This window comes from Trachypithecus francoisi, unplaced genomic scaffold (assembly GCF_009764315.1).
Source record: "Trachypithecus francoisi isolate TF-2019V2 unplaced genomic scaffold, Tfra_2.0 Lachesis_group13, whole genome shotgun sequence".
NCBI lineage: Eukaryota > Metazoa > Chordata > Mammalia > Primates > Cercopithecidae > Trachypithecus > Trachypithecus francoisi.
In genome coordinates, this window is record NW_022681458.1 from 130,774,114 (window position 1) to 130,787,896 (window position 13,783).

The 13,783-nt window shown below is 49.6% G+C and overlaps 1 protein-coding gene across 4 annotated transcripts in view; it reads right to left on the minus strand.

Moving 5' to 3' along the window:
- ARHGEF4 (Rho guanine nucleotide exchange factor 4) overlaps window positions 1-13,783 on the minus strand; it is a 210,183-nt gene that overhangs the window by 72,764 nt on the left and 123,636 nt on the right. Inside the window, exon 1 of one of the 4 annotated variants that reach the window (XM_033231948.1) lies at window positions 8,818-9,441. The exons of the other annotated variants lie outside the window; for them this stretch is intronic. Coding sequence (XP_033087839.1) covers window positions 8,818-9,226 — 409 coding nt within the window. The 5' untranslated portion in view covers window positions 9,227-9,441. Of the gene's footprint in view, window positions 1-8,817; window positions 9,442-13,783 lie in introns of those variants that run through there. 4 annotated transcript variants of the gene reach the window in all.

Below are 13,783 nucleotides of genomic sequence, written 5' to 3' on the forward strand. Positions count from 1 at the left end.
TCTCGGCAGATCTTTCGCTTTTGAAAATCATCAGTGACACATTAACCACAGCCACTTTAAGTCTTTCACAGATAGTTTACAGAGAGGTTTTTGGTTTGTTCAGAAGCTTCAGCTACTAGGCTGAGCGCTTCTTCAACAAAGAAGACAGTCTCTTCTTTGGAAAGGACCCTGCCAGGAACTCTTGGGTGCAGGTTTCTGATGATGTTATGTCAACAACTTTGAGACGACAACAGAGGATTGAGTCAGGATTTCTAGAACTAGTTCTGAAGGCAGGTTCAAGAGACTGCAAACCCAAGACAGTGGAGCAAGGATTAATCACATAAAACCAAATGAACTAAGAAGATGACTGTGGCTCTTATTAGGAGCATTGTTGATATTTTAATGTTCTATTTTCTGGAATATAAGGATCCCCTTTTTCTTTTCTTTCAAGGTATCTTTAACTCATTAGTAGGCCTTTAGTAGACTATGCTCTTATACACTGAAATGAAACATTTTTAAAGTGATATATTTTTCTCCTGCCCAAGCCCTCAGAATTTGCAAACGCTTAACTGAGTATTCTTATTTTCGCAGCAATATAATTATTCCATAGGTTCAGTAAGAATCTGTCTTCCTTGTTAACAGGATATCTATTAGAAACATTAGTTACACAACCCGAGGTCTTGCCTGGAATGACTTATTTGAGAATGATGTTCATTTAATTAAATATAATCAGATACTTTAAGGTTGACTTTATGGAGCCGATGCTCGTAAAGGCCTGTTGGAAAAACTAGGCTAGTACCTGGCTTATGGGGCCCCCAGCCTTATAGATTTTAGTAAGGAAAGTCACTTTCTGGCAGACCCAGGAACGTGAAATATATTGGAAACGTCGAGAAGAGAGGAATTCACCAAAATGTCCGGGCACTGCAGTGAGGTCTGGTGGGGAGCTCTTGGCATGGCTGCCTCGCCTCAGATATATGATGTTTATAAACTGACTCTATACTGTTAAGATTTCAATCCTCCCAAAACTGATCTACAGATTCAACACAATCCATATCAAAACTCAAGAGGATATTTTATAGATACTGACAAGTTGATTCTTTTTTTTTTTTTTTTGAGACAGTCTCGCACTGTTGCCCACGCGGGAGCGTAATGGCGCAATCTCGGTTCACTGCAACCTTTGCCTCCCAAAGTTCAACCAATTAATTCTCCTGCCTCAACCTCCTGAGTAGCTGGGATTACAGGCGCCCACCACCATGCCCAGCTAATTTTTGTATTTTTAGTAGAGACGGGGTTTCACCATGTCGGTCGGGTTGGTCTCGAACTCCTGACTTTGTGATCTGCCTGCCTCAGCCTCCCAAAGTGCTGGGATTACAGGCATGAGCCACCACACCTGGCCAATATTGACAAGTTGGTTCTAAAATGTATACGAAAAGGCAGAAAAGAATAACTAAAATGTTAAAAAAAAAGAAGAACAAAATTGGAGGACTCACATATCTGACTTAAAACTACAGTATGGAACAGAACAGAAATAGAAATAGACCGATACAAATATAGACTGTTGTTTTTTGACAAAGGTACAAAGGAAATTAATGGAGAAAAAAATAGTCTTGTTAACAAATGGCGCTACAAAAATTGGACATGCATATGCAAAAAAAAAAAATGAACCTTCACTCTTATCTTGAACCTTAAAAAATTAACTTAAAATAGATCATAGATCTAAGTATAAAATATAAAACTGTAAAACCTTCTAGAAGGATACAAACATAAAAGAAAATCTCTGTGACCTCAGGTTAGGTAAAAAGTTCCGAGATGTAACACCAAAAGTATGTTTTATAAGACAGAGAGATGAAAAACTGGATTCCGTCAAAATTACAAACTTTTGTTCTGCAAAAGACACCATCAGCGAGTAAAATACAAGCCACAGACTAGAACAAATATTTGCAAATCACCTATCTAACAAAGTACTTGCACTCAGAATATATAAAGAACTCTCCAAATACAACAATAAGAAAACAAACAATCCAATAACAATTATGTGGGTCTGGATGCTTCAGCAAAGAAGATATGCATATGCCAAACACCCACGAGAAGATGCTCAGCATTAGGAGTTGCCAGGAAAATGCAAATGAAAACCAAATGAGATACTACATACCTAATGGATGGCTTTTCCTTTCTTTTTCTCTTTTTTTTTTTTGAGACGGAGTCTCGCTCTGTCGCCCAGGCTGGAGTGCAGTGGCCGGATCTCAGCTCACTGCAAGCTCCGCCTCCCGGGTTCACGCCATTCTCCTGCCTCAGCCTCCCGAGTAGCTGGGACTACAGGCGCCCGCCACCTCGTCTGGCTAGTTTTTTTGTATTTTTTAGTAGAGACGGGGTTTCACCGTGTTAGCCAGGATGGTCTCGATCTCCTGACCTTGTGATCCGCCCGTCTCGGCCTCCCAAAGTGCTGGGATTACAGGCTTAAGCCACCACGCCCGGCTGCTTTTGTTTTTTTTTTTTGAGATGGAGTTTCGCTCTTGTTGCCCAGGCTGAAGTGCAATGATGCGATATTGGCTCACTGCTACCTCCGCCTGCCGGGTTCAAGTGATTCTCCTGCCTCAGCCTGCCGAGTGGCTGGGATTACAGGTGTGTGCCACCATGCCCAGCTAATTTTTGTAGTTTTAGTAGAGACGGGATTTTACCATGTTGGCCAGGCTGGTCTTGAACGCCTGACCCAGGTGATCTCCACCTACTTCAGCCTTCCAAAATGCTGAGATTCCAGGCATGAGCCACCATGCCCAGCCTAGAATGGCTTTTGAAAAACCTGGCAATACTAAGTGTTGGTGAGAATATATATCAAGGGGAACTGTAAAATGGTAGTTACTTTGAAAAAGTTGACAGTTTCTTATACAGTCAAACACGCACTTAGGTATTTACCCAAGAAAATGAAAACTTATGTCCATACAAGACTCACACACTAATGTTCACAGCAGCTTTATTTGTAACACCCTAAAAGTAGGAACAATCTAAATATCCTTCAGCTAGTGAATGGTTGACAAACTGTGATACATCCATTTGCTGAAATACTATTCAGCAACCAAGAGGGAAAAACCTAAGGATAAATGCAACAACATGAGGATGAATTTCAAGCGCAATACATGATGTTAAAGAAGCCAGTCAAAGGGTAGCATGATATGATTCCATTTTTATGGCATCATGGAAGAGGCAAATCCGTAGGAATGGAGTCTAGATCAGCGAGGCACTGGAGGTGGGGGAAGGAGTGGACTACAAAGGGCTGTACTCATGTTCTGGGGCAATAAAACCCTTCTATATTTTTATTATGGTGGGTAGTTACCTGCATGTATCTGTCAAACTCTAAGAATTGTACATCAAAAAGCATGCCTTTTACTGTATATGACTTTAAAAATAAACACAGATGGCCTCTGACATAACAATAGTTTGACATATGATTTTTTTTTTTTTTTTTTTTTGAGATGGGGTCTCATTCTGTTGCCCAGGCTGGAGTGCAGTGGCACGATCTCGGCTCACTACAACCTCCGCCTCCCAGGTCCACACCATTCTCCTGCCTCAGCGTCCTGAATAGCTGGGACTACAGGTCCCCACTAGCATGCCTGGCTAATTTTTTTTGTATTTTTAGTAGAGATAGGGTTTCACCATGTTAGCCACGATGGTCTTGCTCTCCTGACCTCATGATCCGCCCGCCTCAGCCTCCCAAAATGCTGGGATTACAACATTTTGTGAGCCACTGTGCCCAGCCGACATATGATTTTTTGACTTTATGATGGTGCAAAAGTGGTACACATCAGTAAAAACTGTACTTCAAGTACCCATGCAACCATTCTGTTTTTCCACTTTTAGTACAGTATTACATGTGATATTCAACACTTTAGTATAAAATCAGCTTTGTGTCAGATGATTTTCCCAGCTGCAGGCTAATGTAAGTGTTGTGAGCACATTTAAGGTAGGCTGGGCTAAGCTATGATGTTCAGCAGGTTAGGCATACTAAATGCATTTTCTACTCATGATCATCTCTAAGAGGGGAGAGCAGGCAAGCAAGCAAAGTAGCCACAAAAACTTTCTGCTTAAAACCTCTCCAGAGCTCCAACTATCATGGATAGTTCATATTTCTTTTTTTTTTTGAGAGAGACTTGCTCTGTGGCCCAGGCTGGAGTGCAATTGGCAATCTCGGCTCACTGCAAACTCTGCCTCCTGGGTTCAAACAATTTTCCTGCCTCAGCCTCCCAAGTAGCTGGGACTACAGGCGCATGCCACCACACCCGGCTAATTTTTGTATTTTTAATAGAGACGGGGTTTCAGTATTTTGGCCAGGCTGGTCTCAAACTTCTGGCCTCGTGATCCGCCCGCCTTGGCCTCCTAAAGTGCTGGGATTACAGGCGTGAGTCACTGCACCTGGCCAATAGTTCGTATTTCTTAGCCAGGAGCTGCAGCCGGCCTGTCTCTAGCCTCACCTCTTGCAGTGCTCTTCATTTCATACTATTTGCAACTCCTGCAGACTGAAAGCATCCAATGCAGTACCCAGAACAGGGGCCCAGGGCACACAGGTTCCCTGCCTTCCTACATCCTTCTGCATTTGTTTATGTCAGTCCTGTCTCCCAAAAGCTTTTACCAAACTGTTCCTTACCAAGGCTAACTTGCAGGCCTTAGGCCTCAGGGAGCACTTCCTTCTGAATGGTTTCTCCGAACTATTTCCTTCCTGGCCTGCCCTTCATTATAGGTTGGGTCCTACTTTAAGCTTCCTCATCTGTGCAGTAAAGGCTTGGGGATGTTTAAACACTACAAATTCCAAAGGAAGAACTGGCCCTTGATTAGCTTCTAGGAGATCATCCTTAAGCCCTAGGAATATCCTGACTGATCAGAGTGACTTTGTGTATCTAGGGCCTTGGGCCATGCCAGATAATTTCCCCCAACAATATGATTTATGGTCAGGGGTTGGGGGGGGCTTGAACTACGCTGTATTAGTCTGATCTTTGGAGAGGCTAGAGACTGAGCAACTAAGGTCAGCTTTCTGGATGCTGCCTGCCTCAATGACCTCCAGTAAGAACCCCGAACACCAAGGCTTGGGGAACTTATCTGGTTGGCAATATTTCATAGGTGTCACATATTGAGGCAGACTGAATGAAGCATCGTCCACGTGATTCCACAGGAGGGGACACCTGGAAGCTGGTGCCTGGGATCTCCTGGCCTCTCCTCTAAGTGCCCTTTGCCTTTATTGACTTCAGTCTGTACCCTGACACTAGAATGACTCAGAACCTCTGGTATAACCATGTTTTTGAGCTTCAGTCAGCACACTTAGCACGCATAATGGGGCATCACTGTCTGTCTCCCTGTGCTGTGATTTCTTTAAGGGCAAGAAATGTGTATGATTCATCTACCACCTCTAGAGCCTAGCACTGTGCCTGGAACACAATAGGTGTTAAATAAACGTCTGGCTGCAGGAGAGGCCTAGCCTGTCGATGCTCCTGAACCGGATGCATGCTGCAGAGGCCTGGGGGCGGGGGGGATGTGGAAGCAGCATGGCTTCTCCACTAAGAAGGGATCCCATGACACTGACCATGGAAACGCAGGTGAACATGAAAACTGTCACCCCAGAAGCCCGAACTGGGAATTCGGCTTGTCAGATGACACATCCAGAACAGAAATTGTGAAAGCTTCAGCTGAGTACTGGCAGTGTGGCAGCACGGCTGATGGGCTGGAGGCTCCAGGGGCCCGAGGGGAGATGAGAACAGCGGGGCAGAAAGAAGAGCCACGGAAATTCCACCCTGTCAGCTACATTTCGTGTTCGGATTTTGCCTCAAAGGGAAGTCCTCTCCACAGCCAGATGAACGACATTTCGGTAGAAATGCCAACACAGAGCACTTAAAATTCAAGGAGTCTTTTGAAAGCAAGGCGAGTCTAGAGGTCCTGCCTGGATTCTCTGTCTACTGCTGTGTCCTATGAGGAAGCCGCCACCCAGTCCCAAGCACTCACTTTTCAGATTCTTTCTGGGAACTCCAAAAATGTTTAGCGACAGGCCCCACTATAAAAATCACACAATAATCAAGCTGTGCTAAGGATCCCTGACTGGGAACTCTTCATCTTCCTTAAGACAGAAACACAGTTCAGTTAAACACATGGGTCCTCTGTCTCAGTCGTTAGACTAGTCAAACAGAAACACAATGTGCCACCAATGGCGACTCAGTGGGGCACACCCCCCAGATCAATACCCCTGACTAGAGTCATGGCATTTTAGAGGTGATTAGCAAAGAGGTCAGGCCTTTGCTTTTAATTTCTTTCCTTTGCAAATAGGAAAGCTGGCAGCCAGGAAAAAGCCATGGTTGTTGAATGAAAACAGTAACATCAGCGAGCGTGTGAGCAGGCAGGACTATTCCGACGCACCAGCCAGACCGGCATGCTGCCCGTCCTCGCTGGCACAGACTGGCTGAAAACCCAGCAAAGGGCCCCATCACGTTACGCATACCCGGGCCTGAAGCTCTGCTCAGACACAGCCTCACCAGGTAACCTTGGGTAAGTTACCACACCTCTGAGCCTGTTTCAAATCCAGATTAGCAGGGAATACTGTGCCTGGCATGCAGGGAGTGCTCCCTTCCCTCCTCCCTTCAAGTTCTCCTCCTTCACCAGCCTTTTCCACAGATTTCCTCATCTGAACCACATATTCAAAGAGGATTATATGAGTGCCTGTTTCCGCAATTCCTCCTGGGGACGGGAAATAGCTAGTGCCACTGCAGAAGAAGAGAGGCAAGTCTTAGGCACCACAGTTAATTCTGACCAGTTGAGAAGGACAGACAGCTTTTCACAGACTCAACCACCTCTAAGGCATACACGGCAGTGTCTTTTTACACGTCAAGCATGGGTCACTGCTGATGCAGGTCCTATCAAACAAGGCAGGAAATGGGGGCAGAAAAGATGACGAGGTGACTTTAAATGTCTTCCTCAGTGCCTCTGTGGCTGGTTACTGACCAGCACTCCCGGGGTAGTGTGCTGCCTATGGACCTAGAGATACCCAGAGCCTATCCTCAGTGGTGCAGTGTCTGTGAGGGGCACAACATTCGTTTCTGGGTCTCACATCAACTCTGACTACATCACGTTGTTTTAAACCCTGCCCTGCCATTGCCAGGCAGCCCCGCACCCCTCAAAGAGCAACCTCCTAGGCCTCAGCTTTTACCCTGTCCTCCTTCCCCATCCCCTGCCCCCAACACTCTCTCTCTCTCTCCAGATCTTCATGCAAACATCGCTGTTATCTCTGAAAATCATCCAGGCTGCCTCTGTGTCCCTGGGTTGCCTAATAAACCAGGGAATCCCTGGATCTCAGGGCTGCCTAATAAACTAGGGTCTCTTCCATTTCCATCTGTCTCACTGGTGCACTTACCCTGGGACAGAAGGAAGGAAGGAGGAGGTGTCCCCAGGAGGACTGAGGCCTCTGGAAAGGAAGGAAAACCGTCTAAGGAAAGGGGCAGGAGTCCTCTGCCAGTTTGCTTCAGGCCCCACTTAGGATATAATCTAGCTTGGGGTTCCCAAAATGGGTTCTATTTAAGCTCCAGAGAGGAGGGAAAGGACAGTTTCAAGGGAACCAGGATGTGATGGAATCAGAGCTGCAGAATAATGGAAAACTCTCCGTTGGAGAAGACATCAACAGCTGGATTATTCAACTTTTCTGAATTTCACGTGTACGTTTTGGGAGAGGGCAGATGAGTCATGGAGTGCTCAATGCAGAGGTCTGCATGTCCTTCACCTTTCTCTTCCAAACTCGCTGACTGCAAAGTCCAAACCCTGAATCTGTCATTCCAGGTGCTCTCAACCCATCCAGAGCCGACCTTGCTCTATGCCTCCCCAACAAGGCCTGTGCTCCACATTCTGCCATCCCTATGGTCCTCTGCTCGTCTGCCTTTGATGCTCTGACCCCGACCTCAGAGTCTCATTCCACACCTAAGCGAGGCCCTGCCGCTTTCACAGAGTGCACCTCCACCCCATGCAGACGCAGACTGGGTGTATAACTCCCTCATTTTCAGGCAGCAACTGTCTCCCTTGACAAACCCCACTGCAAAAGCTACCATATTTGAGAATGTTCACAAGAAGTGAAATATAAGGAATTCTGTCAGCAAATAACCAAGGGTAGGTGATCACCATTCATAAAACCACTCTTGACTTCCTTGCTCCATTAATATTTAGGGACAAAATCTTCTCTCAACCAGTAACCCAAATTCGGCCCTCCAGGTAGATTCGGGAGCACTACAGGGAGCACACGGTCCCAGGAGACACCAGAGCAATGCCAGGTCTGTAAAGTAGGGTCTTGTTCAGAGGGCCCAAGACCAGCCCCCTCCGCTGGGAGCCGCAGTCCTGGGGTCAGGACCAAGCGCACTCACAGCCAGGTGGCGCAATCCGTTCCACCCGGGGCCGCGGCCCTCTTCCATCCTCCTGGCTTTACAGAGGCTAAGCAGCTGCCTTAGGGAAAGCTAGACAGGTGCAACTGGTCAAGAACAGTTTGGGGGAAAGGAACACAGCGCATCAGGCACCAAATTCTAGTCTCACCTTAATCACTCAGTTTCCCAGTTGACAATGCGCCCTGGTATGGGGGCCAACAAGGTTCCGGCTGTAACAAGTGGCCCACCGGTAGACGTGGATCAGAGAGACAGGTAGGGGGAATCAGAAGGAAACCAGAAAAAGAAAAGGAAGAGCAGGGCGAAGCAATGGGAAGGAAGGGACCAGGAGATGGAAACGACACGCAGAAAGTGAGGGAGAAGGAGAAGCAGGAGGGGAGGGTCGCAAGAGCACAGACCCGGGCGCGGGAGGGCGCGCGCGGCGCGGGGGCGGCGGCGCCCTTACCGGCGGTGGCCGAGCGCAGGCTCTCCAGGCTCCAGGAGCGGGACAGGGCGCCGCGCATGCCGCCGCGGCCACCACACACCACGCCGCTGCTGTCCGAGTCGGAGCCCGGGGACAGCCCGGCGCTGCTGCTGCTGCTAGTGCCGAGATCGCCACTCGTCTGCCCGCTGGACTCGCTGGGGCATTGCTGCGCCCGCATGCAGGCGGGCCCGAGCTCCAGCCACAGGCTCGGGGGAGGCTGGGCCGGGGGCGGCGGGGCGGCGGCCGCGGGGCTGCCGGGGGACGGGACGCGCGAGCCGGGGCCGAGGCCAGGGTCGCCGTCGGAGGGCGAGGGGCGTGCGGGCGGCCGCGCGGCGTCCTCAGCCCCATCCTCGTCGCCGCGCGGCCGCCACTCGGGGCCCGCTGACATCATGGGGCTCCGTTAAGGAGGCTCTAGGCTGGCCCCAGGCTCGAGCTCTGCGGCCGCGGCGGCGGGGACCCCCTGCAGGCGCGGGGCGCCCGCGGCCGGGAGCGAGGCCAGACGCCCTCCGAGCAGGGCGCGGCGCGTCAGCTCGCTGCCCACTACTGGCCGCCCGGCCTGCGTGGAGCCCCGGCAGCGACCCCAGTGCGGGTCGCGGGCCCGGTCGGCACGCGCTCACGCACGCGCGCACGCAGGCCTGGAGCGGCGGCGGAGGCGGGCGCGGGCGGGGTCTCTGGGTCGCTCTCGGTGCCCGCAGGGCCGCGCCGCCGCCACCTGCGTCGGCACGCCTGTTAGGACAGGGCCATCCTGAGGAGGTGACGCCCAGGCGCGCTGCAGCGGCGGTGGTGGTGAGGAGGACTGGCGGGCGCCCACTTTTTCTTCGCAAGGATTCCAGCTCGGATTCCAGCTCCGACCGCTGGCAGCGCCTCCCACGCCACCCCGGGCGAGGATGCCAGCAGGTGGCCCCGCTAGCCCCGGGCAGACACCGGGCGGGCAGACCTGCAGCGCAGGCGGGGGAGCGCAGCGGCCCAGACACGCCCCTCATCTCCCCTCAGCCACGCGCCTCGGTGAGCGGGAACCGCCCGCCGCCTGCGACCCTCCCAACAGCCCTGGCAGGAGCGCGCCCTTCCTGGGGCACACCCTGTGGCGATTAAGGGGCCGTGCAAAGTAGTCCATGCCATACGATTTTAGAAAGCGTGTGGAAGAGTTCAGTGACTGGATTTTACAGTGCAAGAGTTCACACACGAAGATGGGGGCCATGAGGTGCAGGGCAAGGAGCCAGGAGCTACAGGGTTTTTCCAGAGTGTCTGTGCGAGGTGGGGGGGTGGATAGGGAAGGGCATTACTATTTCATCTGCCCCTCCCAGACACACATAGGTTCTTGTACGTTCTTAAGAGTCCACCCAGAAGCTCCACACAAGGTGACAAGAAGTCAAAATATGAAATGCAAATGCGAATTGCAGGAGGTGAAGAACTGTGGGAGACTCGGTCTCCCTTTGGAGGTTGAGGGGCAGTCGTGATAGCGGCTAATCAGGGCTGCTGATGGCCTTCCCCTGACTGCCCACCCCCACCATGTGCACGGCATCATAGTTCCCCCAAAGCCCTTGGGGGCGGGTTCTAATGTAAGCAGCATATTGAGAGGGAGAGGATGAAATGAGAGGTGCATGCGTTGCTCCAGCACACCAGCTAGTATAGGGCGGGTGTTAGAAAACTGGGCATTTGGTGCTCTGTCCTCCACTGGAGTCCATTTCCTGTGGCCCATCTCCATCTGGAAGCTATATGTGCTCCAAGCTCTGTACCATAAGGGGTTCTGCAGCTTCATAGGCGCTGTCTCCTCTCCTTGTGAGACCTCCAGTATCTTGTCGATCTTGAGTATATGAATATCCGACCTAACAACCCAGGGGCGGGGGCAGTAGGCCACCACAGGACTATGTAGACTAGAAGCTCCATACATGCTTAAGGTAATAACCGGTGTTGCTGGGTGTTTAACTGGATGGGAACTGGGAGATGACTCAGATCATCACATCAAGGCCCCCTCCTCAGTTCCTCCAGCAAAGAGTACCTTTCCTGGTCACTTTATACCCAGCACGCAACCGTCCGGCCTCTGCTTCCATGCTTTTTTTTTGAAACGGAATCTCGCTCTGTGCCAGGCTGGAGTGCAGTGGCGTGATCTCGGCTCACTGCAACCTACGACTCCCTGGTTCAAGCGATTCTCCTGCCTCAGCCTCCCAAGTAGCTGGGAATACAGGCACGTGCCACCACGCCCAGCTAATTTTTGTATTTTTAGTAGAGACAGGATTTCACCATGTTGGCCAGGATGGTCTTGATCTCTTGATCTCCTGACCTTGTGATCCGCCTGCCTCAGCCTCCCAAAGTGCTGGGATTACAGACATGAGCCACTGCACCCAGCCTGCTTCCATTCTTTCTTGTCCTTGGGAAGAGCAGTTCTCCCACTCCTCATTTCTCATGCAGGCTCTTCTGCATGGGGTCACCATCTGTGTCCTACAGCTGTCCTTCCAAGGTTGCAAGCTTAGCCCTGGTGGGTGGGGACAAGTGCTGGGGCCACTGCCAGAGTCCACTACCCCTCCCAGGCCATCAGCAAGTCTTGTGTGGTCTACCTCCAAAATAAATGTCCAAGTTGTCCATTTCTCTCTTACTCCACTGCTACCACCGCCATACTGTCCTTGGCGACAGTGTCAGTGTCACCCACTGAGCAGCCCAAGGGAGCTCTAAAATACACACAAATCACATCTTGCTCCGCTCCTGCGTCAATATCTTCAGAGGCTTCCCCTCACACTTCATAAGACCTGGGGGATGCTGCATGTTCTGCCTTTCTCCTCCTCCTCCTGTCCCTCTCTGTCTCCTGCTGCCTGCACTTCTGCCACAGCCGCCACCTTGCTACTGCTCCTTCTCACCTCAGGGCCTGGCACTTACTGCCCCTTTCACCTGGGATGCTCTTGGCTTTTCATGGCTTGGCTCCTTCTTGGTCTTCAGATCTCAGTGAATGTCCTTCCTCAGTGAAGCTTCACTGATTCCTTCCGAGAACTTATTCTGTCTGTCAGTGACTTGCTGCTTCTCCCCTGTCTGCTCCCTGCAGACCAGGTGTGCCATGAGGGCAGAGGGGCCTTACCCACCACTGTGTCCAGGGAGTACAGTGCACCTGCTACAGGCTCTGTGCTGGGCAAGCAGCCCCTGGAGGAACGAGGGGGCTGGACCCAACGGTCAGCTGGGAAGGAGAGGGAGGATTCTCGCTGTCTCGGGTCAGGACTTTTAGGGGCCTGAGGTGTGCTGCTAAGTGGAGGGTGCCACGCCAGTGCGTAAAGATGGCTGTGGCCTGAGCAGGAGCCGGTGTGAGCCACTGTGTCAGCCAGACAGCTGAGCCCCATGCTTTCACTGAGTCCATTTCCCTTTTTAATCTTCTGGAGACCTCAGTAAATTTGAATCAGGTCTCCTGCTCCTAGCTGTCCTGTGGGTAAGGGTAGAGTGTCCCCATTTCAACTCCAGTGTGAAAAGGGGATCCATGTTTCCTAAGACCCTGGTGGTGAGGACAGCTGAAATTAACACCATCAAAGGTGCTGGAGATCTCTGCGGACAAAGACTGGTGCAGGGAGACTTAGCTGCCGTCACCAGGGGAAGATTCCATCCCCAGAAAGCTTACAGACCCACTTCTGGTACTATTAAAAGACATGGGTGATCCCTTTACCATCACATGGTAGGTTTATAATCATAAATAATCATTTAGGTTCATTTACATATATTGTTCATATACAGTCGTGTGTTGTTGAACAAGGATATGTTCCGAGAAATGTGTTAGGTGATTTTCTTGTGCGATCATCATAGAGCATAACTTACACAGCCTAAATGTACAGCCTACTGCACACCTAGGCTATCTGGTAGGGCCTATTGCTCCTAGGCTGCAAACCTGTATAGCAGGTTACTATACTGAATGCCGTAGGGTGGTAACACAATGGTAAGTATTCTTGTATCTAAAAAATCAAAACATAGGAAAGGCACAGTAAACATATGGTATAAAATATTAACATAGGAATGGTACACTTGTATAAGGGACTTAACATGAATACAGCTTGCAGGACTGGAATTTGTTCTATAAAATTTATAAAGTCTACATAGTGTACTTCACATTCACTCATCACCTAGTGATTTTTTTTTAGCTCCATTATAATCTTAGGGGACCACCATTGTATATGCAATCTGTAATTGACCAAAATGCTGTTATATGGCACATGACTGTATATTGTGTGTATATGTACACAATGTGTGTGAGTATGTATATACGAATTAATAATGCAGTGTCTTTATCAGAAAGGTCAGCACAGAAGGTTCAGTGTTTTTTGAGGCTGGCTTGATGATGTGAAGGTGGTCAATGAAATTCTACTCTACATGTAAAAACAGAAACAGAATGGGATCAAAGCTTATCTAAGTCTACAGACAGGCTTCTTCCCTGTCTCTCCTAATGAACCCTGCACTTCAGTTTCCATGACAGTGCTGGATGGAAAGAAGCCCAAGGCCAGAGTGATGTGGGTTCAATCCTGGGTTCAGTCCTGTCTTTTACTAGTTGTGACCTTGGGCAAATTACTTAATCTTCCTGTGTCTTCTCTCCTCATCCACAAATAGGAATACTGACAACTACTTTTGCAGGATTATTGTGAGGATTAAGTGAATGATGTGTAGATATGCAGCCGCACCTAGCAATGTCTGAAATATTAGCTGGCATTTATTAAGCATATACCAGATGTGAGGTACTTGGCATATACTATTTAATCTCTACAACTTTATCTGATAGCTTTTATTTTAGCCCCATTTTGCCACTGAAATTAACTGAGGCTCAGAATAATCCAAGGTTATGCACCTGGGAAGTGGTGGAATTGGTTCCAGTGCTCGCCACTCATGCTTTGAACCACTGTGCAACCATTAATTCCCTTTCTCCCCACTCAGAGGATTCCCCAGGCACTTTGTGTTGGAATCCCGTCAATGTCCTTGGCAAATAACA